The sequence below is a fragment of the Homalodisca vitripennis genome, unplaced genomic scaffold, assembly GCF_021130785.1.
Source record: "Homalodisca vitripennis isolate AUS2020 unplaced genomic scaffold, UT_GWSS_2.1 ScUCBcl_1729;HRSCAF=5714, whole genome shotgun sequence".
Classification (NCBI taxonomy): domain Eukaryota; kingdom Metazoa; phylum Arthropoda; class Insecta; order Hemiptera; family Cicadellidae; genus Homalodisca; species Homalodisca vitripennis.
The window spans coordinates 1-17,903 of record NW_025777846.1 but is presented as its reverse complement, the minus strand read 5'-3'; the positions used below and the strand labels follow the sequence as shown (position 1 = coordinate 17,903).

The following is a 17,903-nucleotide window of genomic DNA, read 5'->3' as shown; positions in this document are numbered from 1 at the left end:
ATTTCTTGCACCTTTACCTTTAGCTGCACAAAATGCTGGTCTTTAACCTTGAAATAGAATTCGTCGAATGAAATACGAGTTGAAGAATGCAACCAAGATGAATTTTAAGTCAGAAGGTATAAATGAATACAGGTTGAGAATTATTTAATAATTTATTAATATAAAAGTTGAAGAGAAATTCACACAGGACGTGTTCAGCAAGGATGTTGAATCTGAGACTCCTGATGATAAACCTGTAAAACAAACAAATCAAATTTCAGTAAAACTATAACGATTCTAATTATGAAAATAAAATGTACAATACCTCTGATTTACAATATGTATGGAAAAATCATACTGAATGAGTCCTGTTAAAAATAACAAAACTTAGAAGCCGAGCGCCAAATTTGCACTGTACAAGCAAACAACCTAGTTTTTTTTAATTGATAGAGAAATATTTCCTGACAGAAATTGATTGTCAGCCGTGCTATTTTTAGTGAAGGTCAAAATGGGAGGGTCTAAACAAAGTTTAAAATATAAAATGTTAATTTTGTCTCAGATGATATTTTTCCTAGCTTGATACACTTTGTTACACACCTGAAATGTTACAAAATGTGAGACACAGTTTTGAACCCAGGCTTTATTTTGGTCAAGAAGTACATGGTAGTCATTTCGAGCACCTCCTCTGAGTGAAATTGAGGTGAGATTTCAAGATTTTCACCATTTAATTTCGTTACAAAACTATTTACAAGCAACAGAGGTTTATAAGGGAATTCTAACTTTAAGTAGCCACCAAATTTGATAGGGTAACATTAGAAACCTCTAGTTTAAGCCATTCTTCTTTTCTCTTTAATACCTTTAAAATGAGGTGTCACTTGCTAGGGGTTCGTATTTAAAGATTTTGACTTACCCCCAAAATACCCCACTTGGAGGGGGGCGATCAAGAATTTTCATACATAAAAAAACTCCTCAGTTGTTGTTATAAACATCTCCCGAAGTAAATTACTCCATCTCTATTCATAGGAAAGTTAATAGAGGGGGGGGGTTTTACGATATACCTGGTACCTATAAGCAGAACTTCTTGCCATGCACTTAAGCCTCAAGGAACTTATGTGCACTCCGAAAGTAGACCAAAAGGCCAACCGGTTTACGATTTCAGCAGTTCTACAAACCGCTGAAAACACCGATCAGGTCTCCTTAGGGAAATTGACCACCCTTGTCCAGACTACCAAAGATGGTGTGTAGCTCTCCCTTGCTATTGCAGAGAAGTCAAAGAGCAGGTGTTCAGCAGTTTGTGTTCAGCAGGTGTGTCAGCAGGTGTTCAGCAAGAATTATTCAATGACCTCAAGAAATTTGACATAGTTATATACCAGCTTTATTATATATTTCATTTATACATTTCTATAATTTACATACCATAAAATGCCACCAACTAAATATCCTTGTGGTACATGTACTATTGGGGTCAAGTATTCTGGAATAAAGTGCACGGGCCACTGCCAAATGTGGTACCATGCAGAGTGTGTAAATATTTCTAGAAAGAACCTCACAAAAATGTCAAAGCCAGATGTCGAGCCCTGGATTTGCAGTGACTGCAAAACAGTATATACCCCAGCTAGATCTCCCAACAAAAAAATCTCATCTCCACAAAGTAAATCTTCCCCAGGCCCTGAAAGCTTAGCTGTTATTCAAAAGAAAATTCAACTTTTTGATGAACAAGAGGGCCAGGACTTGGAAACCTCCCTGGCACTAGCTGCTGAGGCAGGCAGTCTTCTTGTTCAGGAAAATGAGGAACTTAAACAGGAACTGCACAATAGCAGAACCGAAAACGCTAATCTGCAAACTGAAGTATGCAGATTGAAAACTGCTTTGAAAGATGCCGAAGACCTGGAGGATGTTCTGAAACTCTCTGAAAATACAAATGCAACTCTACAAGATAGAAATCAAGAACTCCATCTCGAAACCCAACATCTAAACAGAAAATTAAACCAAGAAATGTGTCTAAAAGAAGAAATCATTATCCAAGCGGAGAGCGACAAGCATATGTTAAACAGCACTATTAACGACTTACAGAGACAACTGAAAGAAAACTCTTTTAAGTTCGAACAAGGCACTATTTTACTTAAAACTCAAATACAAAGTTCATCTTGTACAGAAGAACACTTAAAAAAGGAAATTGAAACCAAGAATGATAACCTTATGACCTTACAGACGGAGTACGACCTCTTATGCAGGAAACTGAAGGATCAAGAGGAAAAAATCAAATCCTGCATATCAACCTTCCTTACCAATGTGAAAAATAATTTTTCATCTGACATCTCACTACTTGGCATCAGTTCTACAAATGAAAAACAGGCAGTAGGTGTAAAACAAAAAGGTTATGCTGAAATCATGACCCAAGAAACTACAAGGGAAGTCAGCCAAACTCCTTTCAAAACACAGAACCCGGACATGACCAGGAGAGACAGCCAAACTCCTTCTGAAAAACTGAACCAGGATATGACCAGGAGAGACAGCCAAACTCCTTCTAAAAAACTGAACCAGGAAATGACCAGGAGAGACAGCCAAACTCCTTTTAAAAAACTGAACCAGGATATGACCAGGAGTGACAACAATAGATTAGAACCTGACACGGCCACAAATAAGCAGTCCTCACTTAGGAAAATCACAACACACCATCCCCCCCTAAATGCAAGACTACGATCACACAATGAAACAATAGAGGAGTTCTTCAACAAAAAACATAGACCACTACAGGCAAATCATTAATAGTTACCCAAGCAGAGCGACAACCATGGTTCTGGAGAACAGTACACAACCTCGAAGTGATCAAAAGGAATCATCTTTTTTAGACTTGAGCACTTCAAAGCAAGGCAGACAAAAATCTCAAAAAAAGGAAGACTTGCCATCCTGCATCAAAACATAAGAGGACTACAAAGCAAATCCCATCGCCTCCTTCACTTAGCGGAGCTGGAAAAACTCAATGTCATCATCTTAACAGAGCATGGACTCCGACAAAACCAGATAGAGTCCATTAAATGGTTACCTGGCTTTGAACTAATAGCCCACTACAGCCGCACCCATCACAGACTTGGAGGTGTAGCTATCTTTGTAGAAGATGCTCTACAAGCTTGTGTTGAGGAGGTTGATGTGTCACAATATTGCCAAGAACTTTCATGTGAGGTCGCAATGATCAAGATAATTTTTAAGAAAGACATTACTTACATCATAGGCACATATAGATCACCTGATAGTAACTTAGAAGATACAATAGCCACATTAACTCGTATAATAGATTACACTCATGTCGAAAATAAACATCTCATTATCATGGGAGATATAAATGTTGATATACTGGAGCCAGACAGAAACACAGCAAAATTAAACGAAATGCTCGCTTACCATAATATTCAAAGAGTTGATCTGCCAGCCACAAGAATTACTCCTATATCAAAATCATCTATAGACTGGATTGCTTCCAATATGATCACTGAAGCACTTGACATATCAGTCTTTAACACTGGACTCTCTGATCACACAGCCCAGAAGTGCACTATCACCAACTTAGAGGAAATAAAAACACCTAAATCAGTGCACAGAGCAATTGGAGGAAGAAACTTGGATGAGCTGAAATGGTTGTTAATAAATGAAAGGTGGGAAAAAGTGTATACATCTTTAAACTCAGAGGAAGCTTACAACAACTACAGAACCACGGTAACAATAGCTCTGGACACTGCTTGCCCTCTTAAAACTGCCAGGACTAAAAAGACCAAACCTAAACACTTTGCAGATGCAGAAGCATTAATTCTGAAGAATGATTACCTAGCTTACCTCAACCAGTTTGAAACCACAGGAAATCTTGCTGACAGAATCAAAGCGACAGACTTAAAAAAAAAGTATGACCAAAGACTGAAGACCCTAAGAAGTCAAAGAATCGCAGATCAAATTACCAACTCCCAAAATAAGTCAAAAACAATCTGGGAAACGATTAATAGTGTCCGATCAAAAAAACAAGACACCTTACCTCAGCTCAAACTGACCATCAATGGACAACTTATTGAAGACACATATGCTGTAGCTGAACAGTTCAATGATTATTTTGCCAACATTGCAAAATACACCATTGATCGTAATAATGGCACTGCCAGGAGACCAGTTGAACTCCCTGGAGGGACTCACACCAGTGAACTCAGATCATTAAGACCCACAACCCAAGAGGAGTTAAGATCAATTATTAAAAGCTTAAAATCCAAAAACTCAGCAGGAATTGACGACATATCCACAAAAGTACTAAAGCACTGTGCAGAAGAACTAATTTGCCCCCTCACTGACATCTTCAATAAATCTTTCAATGAAGGCCACGTTCCCTCCGCTTTAAAAATATCCAAAATATATCCAAAATTTAAGACTGGTAGTAGAACAGAATTAAGCAACTATAGGCCCATATCCTTACTCCCAACGGTCGCAAAACTCTGTGAAAAAGTAGTACTCACCAGGCTTCTAGAACACTGTACACTCAACAACCTGATAACAAGCTCTCAGCATGGGTTTGTCAAAGGTAAATCAACTACCACAGCAATGATTGAATTACTAGAATCAGTAATTGACAGCTTAGAAAATGGGAACCTAACTACAGCGATCTTCCTCGATTTCAGCAAAGCGTTCGACTGCTTAGGACACGACCTCATACTGAAGAAACTGAATGCACTGGGTGTAACAGCAACGGCCCTAAAATGGTTTGAGAGTTACCTCAAAGACCGTAGTCAAGTAGTTGAAATTAAGTCTACAGTAAAAGGAACCACCAAGGCATTTCGGTCGCAACCTCTGCCAATCCAAAGAGGTGTGCCCCAAGGATCTGTGCTGGGCCCAGTGCTGTTCATTCTTTTTACTAATGACCTCCCAGAATACTTAAGTGAATACACTAAAACTTTGATGTACGCAGACGACACAACTTTAATCCTCGACAACCATTCTCCTGAAAATCTGTGCCTGAATGCTTATATTGCTGTCAATATGGCATATCAATATTGTGATGGAAACGACTTAGTGGTGAACCCCTCCAAAACTAGCCAATTAGGATTTGGAAGAAGATCAGGGCAAATAAACTCCTTACCAGAAGTGAACTTAGTTGACCAAACCAAATTCCTTGGGGTTTTAGTTGACTCTAACTTATCTTGGACCCCTCATATTGACCAGCTATGTAACAGACTGAACTCAAGCTTGTATGCCCTCAAGCAGATCAAAGCTATCGGAGATCTGACTACTGCACGTACTGCCTACTTCGCTCTGTTTGAGACACACATAAGATATGGACTGGCTGTATGGGGAGGAACCTCAAAAACCAACATGAACAGAATTCTAATCCTCCAAAAAAAGGCAATTAGAATCCTTGCAAACCTTCATCCCCTGGAAAGCTGCAGAGAGGCCTTTCCAACCCTAAATATCTTGACTGTGACAGCTCTCTATATCCAAGAACTCGTGATGTACGTGGACGGAGAAAACCTTACAAGGCTTGAAGACATTCACTACTACAACACACGCAACTCAACAATGTACCAACTTCCCACTCACCACTTAACGCAGTATGAGAAGAAACCGACCTACATGGGAAGAAAGCTGAGCAACTGCCTACCAACAGAAATACGGACGAAGAAGGGAAAAGAACTGAAGACTGCACTCTGGAAACTACTCTCTCAACGGGCCATCTATACACTTCAAGAATTCTATCTGGATGTCTCAAACCATCAGACAAATCATGAATTTTGATGCTATCGATTATTATTATCACATAAATGTAATAACTTACTTTTTGACACTATCTCTGTACTTGATGTATATGAATAAAGAAACTTTTGACTTTGACTTTGACTTTGAGTTTCCTCCTGCTTGTCACACATTCTGCAGCGTGGATCCTCCTGGAGAATGCCGACTCTGTGAGGATGCTTCCTCAGGTGACCATGTCTCGTAATTAGACCCACAACCTGAGAGGACACCGATCTACATAGCCCTTTGACTGGTGGGTTTTTTCTCAGTAAGAGTGCCCTAAAAAGTGAGTATTTTTTATTTTTGATTTTGTTTTTTTTAGGTGATTTTGGTTTACTGCAGTAGATGTGTTATCAAAAACACTCAATTAAACGTTTTTAAAGTTTTTTTTTTTATTTATACAGAAACTAATCTAACTATGTACGAAAGAACTATGTCTGCATTCTCCGAGAGGATCCACGCTGCAGAATGTGTGACGAGCAGGAGGAAACTGCTGAACACGTGTTCTATTATACTTACAAAATATGAGAATAAGATATAATATTCAGCATTTTCTCATAAACATACTAAGGTAAAGGTTAGGTACAAGATAATAACAGCTGGAAACACAAAGCAGAACGTTGCAATCCTGGCACATTGTGTCCCAGCGCCCACGCTGGTCTATCTGCACACGTGGCATGCTCTCTTCGGCTTGTCCTTCTTATCTGTAGCAGAGATGGTGGTGGAAAAATGCTGAGCAGTGAGTCTCAGGGGAGCATCTTAGCCAAAAATTTGTCTGTAAGTCTTTCTCACCGCATTTTACATAATTAGTAATTACACAAACATCCACGTTTATTTACTCACAATAAACACAAAAAAGTTTACAATCAGGGCAACCGGTAACGTAAAAGTGAAGTTAAAACCTGTATTAACTACTAAAACAGAAATAGAATCAGCTGATTACTTGGAACAACCAATTGAATACCGTCATATGGCCTCAATACTGTTAATTGGGTCTGAAAAAAAAATTCAAGGTATCCTTTACATCAAGATATTGATAGTATCAGACGATTCACAGTATCCTTTACATCAAGATATTGATAGTATCAGACGATTCACAGTATCCTTTACATCAAGATATTGATAGTGTCAGATGATTCAAGGTATCCTTTACATATTAAGAATCCTGCATTATTCACTCATTTAACGCTTAATTGTTCATAAAATGGGTATATTTCTGTGAGCTCAATAATCCATGTGATAACATTCTTTAGCTCAACTTACAGATTTGAAAACTAGTCCAGACACAAATATAAATAATTGCATAAACCTTTAACTTACTTTCTAGTAGGAGTTGGCCAGATTCCAGTTGCCGACGATGGACAGAGGCTCAGTTATTTCGATACCACTTGAAGTTATCGTCGCAATTTGATACTGAAAATACAAATTTTGTTAGAAATTTAAATTAATTATGTCTATTTAGAACATTAAATCACCAAGTTTACATTCACAAGGGCAGAAATAAAAACACTGTTACTAACACTATGTACAAATTAATCACAAAGATGCACATAAGTGGTCTCGTAACACAGTTAAATGAAAAAGTGCCAGCTATAAAAAGTTTTATTTGAGTACTTGGATAAGTTCGTTTTTGGGAATTTGTATATTTGCATTTCATAAATACTCCTAAAGTTGTAATTCTGAATTAATACGTATCCATGCTGTTAGACTCAGATTTTGTATCGGGCTGAAAACTGACCAGAAGGTTACCAGTCTTCACCTACAATCAACCCTTTAATTGATTAAAAAGCATTTTTGGATGGAATTCAAAAGAAAACAAATAAAAGTAACATTTATATGAGTTAATTTACTGTAACTGACTATTTAAGATATCTAACCTAGAATCCGACAGTCTGCTGGTTTCCGGTATTAGGCAATAATGTAAGGACATTCATACTTTTCGTATTCTTTACTTGATAATATAGCACTTAGAACTACTTATTATAACTAAATATTTTGGAAAATTCAGTAAATTATACTGTTTTATACGATTGAGTATTAATATAATGATGGACATTTTAAATATTAGAATATTTGGGAAAACCCATAACAGTATTGAAATACTTTGTTAAGATTTGTTTTTGATAATCAAAGGAGAGTGAAAGTAACAGGATAATTTTAGACATTTGCCATTGTGCACTGATTTATTACATCATTGAATGATAAAAAATAATTGGAATAATTTAAAACCTAAATTTCCTTATACTTTCATTTTTGCCATCAATGTTTACAATAATACTGGATACACTGTTACATTACTGTATGAGCATTTTGTTGTCAAATACAGAAGACTATTTTGCTTAGAAAAGGGGTTCTAATTTTGTTTCTTGAGATAATCAACTTTTTGCCACTCCAACCACGACCTTGTCCCATCAGGCTTGGATATGAGACGAGTTCTACTATGTTACATTTTTGATACTTGGTTCATGTCTTTCGCTATTCTTTTATGTTTCCGTTTTCGACTTTAAACTTGAAGTTGTTTAATGTAAAGTGTAGTGAGTTGATGACAAGAAATTGTCTTAAAATAATTTCAAAACAAACTACAATTCAACTAAAACCTGCATACTTACCACAGTGTTACACCTTAGTGCATACCTTATTGAAAGCTCTACCATCTCTGTAGTACAAGACCTCCATGCACTTAACCAACAGCTGATAGGCCTCTTGTTGGCTCATGTTAGGTTTTTTTTCGTAGGCTTCCCTCATCAGTGGCAGCGCCATGTAAGCTCCATAGCCAGTTCCAACCGTAGAATCCTCAAAAGCCGTTCCAAGCATATTTACTCCACCAAGGAATCTAAAACACCATAAAATTCCAATTATCCACTCGTAAATTAATGACAAATAAAATACACTTCTATGATTTAAGATAAAAATTTTCTACAGATACTAACTGAGGAGTGAGCAAGTCCATATGTCAAAATTATACTGAAACAAACGGAATGAATAAACCTCTTATTCTGACCTAAAGCTCTTACAAATAAAATATACAATATATTTATTTAATTTGAAACACCCCTTGACCAAAAATTAAAATTAATTTTTTTGCCAAAATATATGATAGTGTAATATACCTTCACAGTTTTAAAACTGACCTTAAATCATACTTAACCCTTATAACGTCACAGACGCCGTATGGCGCATAGACAAACTATCTCCAAACGGCAAAGACGCGGTACGGCGCATCGACACAAAACTGCGTCTATAGCAAATTTAAGTTCCTTTTAAATCCGATCAATGTCACTAACGGTATGTATCAACCATGTGTGTGGGTTATTGACCTATGTCAAGCGTCAAAATATAGCTGTCGCGTTACATTGTTTGAAACAATAGACGCGGTGTCTAGACACTCTCCCCGCCACACGGCACAGACGCCGTACAGCGCGCGCGCTTTTGTTTGCAGTTTGGCTTCAGGTAGTGCGTGTCTAACCATCGCTGAGTCGGTTTCCTTCGTCGTGTTTTCTGTTTATATGGTTTTTATTTATTTGTTAAAAGTATTGATATCTTAGTTTTAGTATTCATTTAGTGTTTTTAGTGTCATTTTAGTGTTTAGTGTCACCTATTTAGTGTTCAGGTACTTTGGGATTATACCGACCACACCAGTATGAAGAACACAAAAATATAAATTTATAGCTAAACAAACATGATAGAACGAAAAAACAACTCTTTAATTACAAAATTACAAGCATTTCCAGGCATTGTGATCGGTATTGTTGTCGCTGTTATCTTATCTTTCTCGAGAATCCCGATTACAACAGGCCACGCGGCATCACATGATTTGCGCGGTACATAATTGCCTTTCCATTACAATTCAATTTATATTTCTGATCAGATCCTCTAGAATTTGATATTTTACTGATAGGTACTATCTCGAGGGATGTTTTTCTTTCGTTGACATCAGCGAGAAGGCATGGCACTCGCATTTTGGGTGGCGGAGTATGATCCAGAATAAAAACAAGTTTTGAGTGTTTTTTTCAATAAAGAGTTTAGTTTTAGTGTGTTTGGAGAAATGTAGAGGTAAAACACGGAAGTACAACAAAGCGACGCACCAGCTGAACGGGCGGCGAGACTCTGCAATCACGTTATCTACTAGACCGCTCGACTTTGACCTCTGTCTGAAGATGGGGAGGGGTTTGCGATAAGACAATTCCTGTTTTATATTGACGAAATATTGTTCTACGCTAATCTAGTAATCAGTAGAAGCAAAATGTCAAATAACGATTCATGTCTGGGTGTGGTCGGTATAATTCCAAAGTACCGTGTTCATTATTAGTGATAAATAACATGTCTCGTAACATTGACGATCCTGAGTACAGTGACTTTATAATTTTAAAATTTTTACTTTTTTATACTTACCATAATTATAGAAAGTAAAAATAAAAATGAACTTTACACATTTAAATTTTTTTTTTAATATTGTGCCGTTTGCTGGAAGTCGTGAAAAGATATACTGACGTTATAAGGGTTAAACAAACAAAAAATTAATCTATTCAATTAAAATTACATTAAAACATCATAAATATTCAAAACAAAAACATTACTCACCACTGGGAAAAAGGAAAAAAGGTTCAAATAAACAAGAATTCTCAAGAAAAGTTCCGATTTGAGGGGGGGGGGGGTTGAGGCACACTTTTCATGAAAGGAATGCAGTACTAATATTCATTTGAAGCAATCTTTGCTAGTGGTTACCAAATCTCTAGAATGATTTAAAACACATCTACGTTAAATTAATTTAATATTGTTTATCACTATAGTAATATAAGGACAGAAACACTATGATCAAAAGAGTCAATTCTGCCTGGCCAAATTTGACGTGTTTATAAAAGCAGTTTTTTTTTTAACTTAATCTTTGCTGAATTTCAATGTGTCAAACTACACAATTGTTTTTGGGCAAACTGAACCCTCATCCATTGTGTGTTCTTATAACCAGGATCAAACTGGAAATAATTTTTGCATTGCATTTGTCGAGTTATCTGCATGATGTGATGAAATTTGATCTGCATAACTTCGGCCTAACATTTTGTCTCCTATTTTTATTATATTCCTTAGGTTGCTCTACTTCCACAATAAACACTACATATATAACATAATATGATATGAATAAAGAACAACAAAACCAGACAAAAGAAAAACTCTTGTTTGTTTCATAACAAGATAACAGTTTGTTATGTTTTGGATTGTGCTTCAGTTCAAAACCACCTAGTGCTCCGTTGTACGATGACGCAAAGTTCTGCTAGGATTCAGCTTGTATAATCAGATACACAGATTTTTAGCTCGTCAAATTTATGCATTGCTTGGCATAAATGTCAGCTCTCTGCTTGTTCCAGTGTGAAAATTTCTATTCATATAGTATTCACTGTAAAGTAACGTTAGTCCTGACCTGGTAGCAAAGCTTTTCTGCCACCGACTTTCGGTCATGGTTTTTTGGACGGAATAGTATTGCCCTAACACATATACAAATAAGATAGAGTAAATTCAAAAACAAAACATGAACACCTGCACAGATAATAGCCAATCAAAAATGTTGAAGTTATGTATGCGAGCAGTAATCACACATTCGTCATCTGCACATAGTTAATTTTTTTTGTAGTTTGATAAACTAGAATAACAGATAAACACGGAATTAATTAAATTAAAATTATATCATTAATATTCTGGAATTAATATGAACAGTTCGAAGTCATACCAAGTCAAACACAATTAATCCCAAAAAATTGTTCAATGACCATTGCTCAATAAATGTTAAAACGGAACAGATGTTAAGCAACATTTCAACACAGTGTGAACCGGAAAACTTATAGTTATAATGACCGCAAAAACTTGAGAACTAAAATTAATTACGACGTTTAAATTAAATTATGTGCACAGTAAACAAACCTTAGGTGCCGTACAAACAAATAATTTACTGTACCCACACTATACAAATTATTACAGTAACACACCTTTTATTTTAGTTTACATTTATTCTGTCCATTCCAATGTTACATAGGAAAGACATTATTGTTAAAAACTAAACAAGCTTAAAAACTGTTACATTAAATTTTTGTGAAACAAAAAAACTCACGGTTCGCCATCTTGAAGACCAGCGACCACGTATGTGTTCCATAGAGGGTCAAACTTTGACCTGCGGTTGTACAGGACTCGTGTCAGCCAGCAGTAGAGCGACTTGGGTTTAAGGTTGAAACCATCATCCATACAGTCTTCATCAATTCTGAAAATGTATATGTTTTCTCTTTTACAAAATGTATGAACTAATTAAAAATTACAGGCTGAAAATATACCTAGTAAATACTTAGTAGTATAGCATATATATTAACAATTTTGAAGATAGGTTACAGCTATCTGACAGCTATCCCTTAATACAAATAAAGGATGCAGAGTTTACATTACAACTTTTAAGGCCTATTAAAAAATAATGCAATATATTACATTATTTTAATTATTTTTTGGTTGTGCTTACTATATTATAGAGGTAATCTTTTATGGAAGTATTAAATTTGTTTGTCAAAGAAAGAGAACCAATGACAAGATATTATGGTTACTTATACACTATAATGACCACACAAACTGTTTCAATGATCTCAGTACAAAAATTAAAGAAACGTATTAACATAATAAACATTTCTTTATTGTTATATTGTTTAGTCAGTTTATCTTATCTGAATCAGGGCAACTTGGCAACAGTTAGTCAGATGTCCTCTCAGCACAGCAATTGGCTTTACAGCAGTGTTACATGTCATAATGAGTACTAGTCAGAGGGCCGACCAACATACCCAAGAGCCTGAGGGCATAGGTGGGGTACATCTTGGTACGGGTTGGTCCTCTCAGGTTGGAAAGTTTTGCTCTTAGATGGGAAAGTTGGTCCTCAGGTAGGGTGTCTGACTCTCAACTAGGGTATTGAATCAGGCACGTGATTCAGGTAGTTAGGTTCAAAAAGTTTTTAGTTATCTTAAACTGAGAACATTAAAAAAATAAGAGTGGTAGTTTTAAGTACTTATATATATATATGCTTTTTAATGGTTAGAACATATGTAGAATTATAACAAAAATTCTTTTGATGTTATTGAGTTTTAGTCAGATGCCTTTGTTGTTTAAAAAGTACACAACAATAAATCACACATTATTTATAGCAAATTTTAACAGTAATATATAATTTTGTTTTAAAGGTGATTAATACAATTAACACAATATTTACAGCACAGGAACTTACATTTTTTGCTGAATAATGTCCTTCAAATACTGGAAGTCTGCATAATCTCCACTGGCACCAATTAAGATATTTTTGTTGACTCTGACCAGCCTGGGACAGTTTGGAAAGCGAGCAAGACTTCCGTAAGATCCCAGCATATCTGCACTCATGATGACTCCACCGTCAAACTTCATAGCCAACACAGAGGTGGTCGTCGTTATAGGACGTCTGAAACAGGAATACAATGCTTACATCACGGTCAGTGTTTTAACCCTTTGGCCGCTGATGTCCTCATATGAGGACGTCGGCTTTTGCGCCGAAAACCGCCGACGTCCTCAAACGAGGACGTTTCGTAACATCGTTATAAAATTGTTATTTAAAAATATAGGAAGGTCTAGTTTTGTTATTTCCAATCCCAAAAGTCCAAATTAACTATATTTGATGTTTATATGTTGGTACCACTGTTTCGCAATAGTCACGTGATTCAAATATATCAGTCTGTAGTCAGCTGTTACTCGTTGCGCGGGAACGTTGTGGTTACTATTGTTTGTGTTGTGTTTCTGCTGACTGCTTTGTGCTTAATTGTTGTTTTATTCTTTATATTTGTTATTTATGTATGTGTTTTGAAAAATGAGTAGATTACCTAGTTCACCACTCAGTAAAAAATACTATACGAAACTTATTTCAAAGTGATTTTTTGAGTGATTCAGAATGTAACAACATTGAAAGCAGTTCCGATTCCGAAGAGCCTGTTGACGACACGGATTCCGATCCAACCTATGAACCTAATGCAAGTAGTACTTCTAGTATTGCAAATAGGGCTGTATTATCATCGGACTCAGAAAACGAATGTGATGTTGACGACCCTAGGCCTGGGCTGAGTAATCATACACAGGCACCAACTAGGCCTCGCCGTCCCGGCCGTCCGTCTCGCCGACACCTCACCACTCCCCACTCAATTTCTAGTGATGACACTGATTCAGAATCAATTGATAGTGATAATGATGGTTGGGAGGGTGTTGAAGAAAATAATGATCCTGGACATGCCCATAGCTTTTACTTACCATGAATTACCTGGACCGAAACACTGCCCACCAAGAAACTCTTCCCCCATTGACTATTTTGATTTATTTTTCTCGTTTGCTTTTTTGAATTTACTTGCTACGCAAACGGATAATTATGCACGATATTTTATCGACACTAACCGTGCTAGGCTATCTATCCACAGTAGATGTCGTAATTGGAGACCTGTGAGTTTCACAGAAATCAAAGCATTTATCGCAGTACTGTTGAATATGGGCCTAAACAGAAAACCAAATATTGAGATGTACTGGTCAACGAAAACTTCACAGGAAACACCATGGTTCAGGAAAATGTTTTCACGGATTAGATTTGAGACGGTTTTAAAATTTTTTCACGTGGTAGACACCAGACACTTACCAAAACCAAAGGAACCTGGTTACGATCCTTGTGCACGCTTTAACCCTTTGGTAGATCATGCTAATCGTATGTTTAGACATCATTACACCCCTAATAAACAGTTATCAATAGATGAAAGTCTGATTGGAAATAAAAAATCATATGCAGCTAATACAATACTTACCAAATAAGCACCACCATAAATGGGGGATCAAACTATGGATGATTTGTGATGCCGTTACCAAATATTGTTTAAGCTTTACATGCTACAAAGGAGCAAAAGGAAGTAATGATGGTTCTGATAAAAAAAATGGACTTGCTTACAACGTTGTTGTGAAATTGTTAGAAATGTGCAATTACTTGAATAAGGGGTTTCATGTTTTTGTTGACAATTTTTTTTACATCAATACCACTTGCTAAAGTTTTTTATATTCAAAATTGACCACACACATTACTGGAACTTTACGATCAAATAGAAAAGGAATTCCCCAACGTATGACCACAAAATTTGAAGTTGGAGAAAAACGATACTGTCGTAAGGGCCCCATGCTTATGCTAGGTAGTCGACAAAAGGCATCCCAGAAAAAACAGGTTTTACTTTTTGTCCAACGGACAGTATGGCAATTGATGAACTGAAATCGAAAAAAAAAAGGAAATAAAGTGTTTATAACTAGTAGGCCCTAAAATGATACATCATTATAATGCGTTCATGGGTGGGGTTGAGTCTGCCGACCAAATGTTATACTGCTATTTGGATGAACGGCGCACTCTACGCTATTGGAAAAAAGTAGCATTTCACATTTTTTTGAGGATGTTAGTAAACCTTTACATTCTTTACAAATTGAATACTGATAAGCCCCTGTCTAGACTAGCGTTTAAAATTTCAATTATCGAAGCCATAACTGAGGAATGGATTGGGGACCCTACACCGGTACAAGTTGCAGGTTATGGAAATGAGCCGCTTTACCACTTACCTGAAAATAAACAACGAAATTGTTCTGTATGCAGTGCCCAAAGTACAAGTTCCGGTGGAAAAAGAAAGAAAACTCGCCATGCTTGCAAACAATGCAATAAAGGAGTCCATCCTCTGTGCTTGACTAAGCAACAAGTGCTAATAAGTGAAAAGTGTCATAAACATAAATTTTGTAAATAACAGTGTAAATATTTTAAGTTTTTAATTTTTAAATACTACTAATACTGGGAAAGACTACTTATTTTTTGTGATTAAGTGAACTAATTTCCATAAACTGTCTAATATCTACAATATAGAACCTGCACTGCTTATGCCTCCATAAGGTAAGAATTTGTTATAAATAAAAATTGTCATGTTTTGGAAAAAACCATTTTCTCTGTTATTTATCAATATATTTAATCGAAAATTTGTACAAGTATTCAATATAAAAGTTACTTGAAAATAAAAATAAATGTTACAGTACAAATATTTTTTTTTGTAGTGATATTTTTGTTCAAACTCAAAATTTTTAATTAATTTTTTTTTTTTTTTAGGTTTTAGTCATTTTTAAATATGCTAAAATATATAAATCTATAATAAAATATATCCAAGTGATGTGGTAGTTGTTTACAAACAAAACAAAACCAAAGTTATCGATCTAGCTTCAAAAATATGGTTTTTAGAACAATATATGTAGAGTACTAACAAAAACGGCTATTTAGGCGGCAGTCGGTTCCTTGGGTAGTCAGACGCGCCGAGTGCCCAGCGGCCAAAGGGTTAAATATGTATGTTCTGTGTGGGTATATAGTATGCACACTGCTCATTACATTAAATACAACTTCAGAATTTCAGCGTATTTCTCACTCTTGTATCCCTTACACTTACTGCCACCACCGCTATAATAGTAACCCGCTATCAGTAATTACAAACCCAAAACCTACCCTGACATTGCCTCAATGTGAACGGGGGAGAAGGTTGTGCTGCTTACCATGTGTAGTGCCAGTTCCACCATTCTCATATCACCATCTCCATTAATTTTCTCTGTTGTGTGTTGTATGTGTGCTTGTTGGTGCGTGTTTAGTATATCGGCACTGTATATATGTAACCGTAGTTCTATGGAGGAGGATATTGAACTCATTGAACATTTGTTTTCTGACAAAAGAACAAATCAGTCCAAGCTGAGACTGTTTTGATGATGACATTTTTTAACATTGTCTGAGAATGTTTATTGATGAGGAGAGGGAAGAGTATAAACATTTCTAAACAAACTGATTTGGAGGTGCCAGTGGAGAAGTGGCAATTTTTCTCTATTATGTGTTGTATGTGTGCTTGTTGTTGTGTAGTATATTGAGACTATGTATATGTAACTGTAGTTCAATGAAGGATGATATTGAACTCATTGAACATTTGTTTCGTGAAAAAAGAACAAATCAGGTCCAAGCTCAAACTGTTTTGATGATGACATTTTTGAACATTGTATTTATTGTTGAGGAGAGGGAAGAGTATAAAACAATTTTAAACAAACTGATTTGGAGGTGCCAGTCGAAGTGGAGGTTGAGTACTGGACTGGACGAAGACCAGCACCAGTGTCAGTAGGCTGGAATTCCAGCCCTGTAAAAAACGTAAACTGCAGTCAATAAGGGTTCCCGGAGATACTCAATTAAACTTTTTGAATATCCTGACATAAATTTTGTTGAGTATAGCAATTTATATATTCTCACATTTTAAATTTGCCTCATTACTCAGCAAATCTGTTATGTCACCTAGCTCCTTACACGACTGAGACGCTTGTCCATCGTGGGGGCTCTTAGTGCTTTTAATGTTTAACTATGGTTCTACTAGTAACATATTTACGATAACCTCAATCTAAACCTACTTATATCGCATAAGACTGCATAGTGTAATATTTCCATTCCTAACCTCATTGCTTGCACGAAATGGCCTCGGCTGGCACTGGTTACCAAGTAACCCAAAACTGCCAAACCAAAAAAATCATTATGAGAACAAATCATTATTCAGACTCAGCTGTACTAAAACAACATATCCTGGTAATAGGTTACCGCTGAATTAACTTTTACTGAAACTAATACTACAAATCTGTAATGACAGCAAGTGCAGTGGTTACACATGATTTATTTCTGTCAGACATGTTTGACTTTCCAAATAGTAAAAAGTAAGTAAAAATGTTTTGTTTGTTTATACTTTATAAATCCTGGTTTGTTTTTGATTCACCATAACCTTTTAAAAAAATAACATAGAATTACTTTATGAATTTTCAAGTATAAACGTGACTGCTTGTGAAACAAAGAAGGACAACGTATGTCACTGTTCTTGCCCCCATTAGTCAATAATGATACACATGATTTTAATTTTTAATGTTACTTCCAAAAACGATTTTACTTAATTGAATTAATTTTGAGTGAACTGAATTAATTTTTATGCTTTTAAAATCGTATTATGGTGAAGCTATACTTTATTTTTTAAATAAATGTATTCGTTTTTGATTGAATAAAATAACTAAACTATATTTAAACAACGTTTGAGCAGAGTTGTACTTACGATTAC

General features: G+C 35.9%; 3 protein-coding genes across 3 annotated transcripts; 2 read left to right on the top strand and 1 right to left on the bottom strand.

Annotated features, from left to right (window-relative positions):
- Positions 1-138: 138 nt before the first annotated feature.
- LOC124371607 (proteasome subunit beta type-4-like) lies at positions 139-16,350 on the bottom strand. Its single transcript, XM_046829954.1, has 6 exons — positions 16,280-16,350; positions 12,989-13,195; positions 11,843-11,989; positions 8,377-8,575; positions 7,063-7,155; positions 139-233 (listed from the first exon to the last, which is right to left on the bottom strand). The coding sequence occupies exons 1-5, from the start codon at positions 16,348-16,350 to the stop codon at positions 7,066-7,068; spliced, it is 714 nt and encodes a 237-aa protein (XP_046685910.1). The 3' UTR covers positions 139-233; positions 7,063-7,065.
- On the top strand, positions 1,534-2,748 carry LOC124371606 (BICD family-like cargo adapter 2). The gene has a single exon (XM_046829952.1). It carries the CDS (start codon positions 1,534-1,536, stop codon positions 2,746-2,748), a length of 1,215 nt encoding a protein of 404 aa, XP_046685908.1.
- LOC124371605 lies at positions 3,310-5,745 on the top strand. Its single transcript, XM_046829951.1, has one exon. The coding sequence runs from the start codon at positions 3,310-3,312 to the stop codon at positions 5,743-5,745; it is 2,436 nt and encodes an 811-aa protein (XP_046685907.1).
- Positions 16,351-17,903: the final 1,553 nt, after the last annotated feature.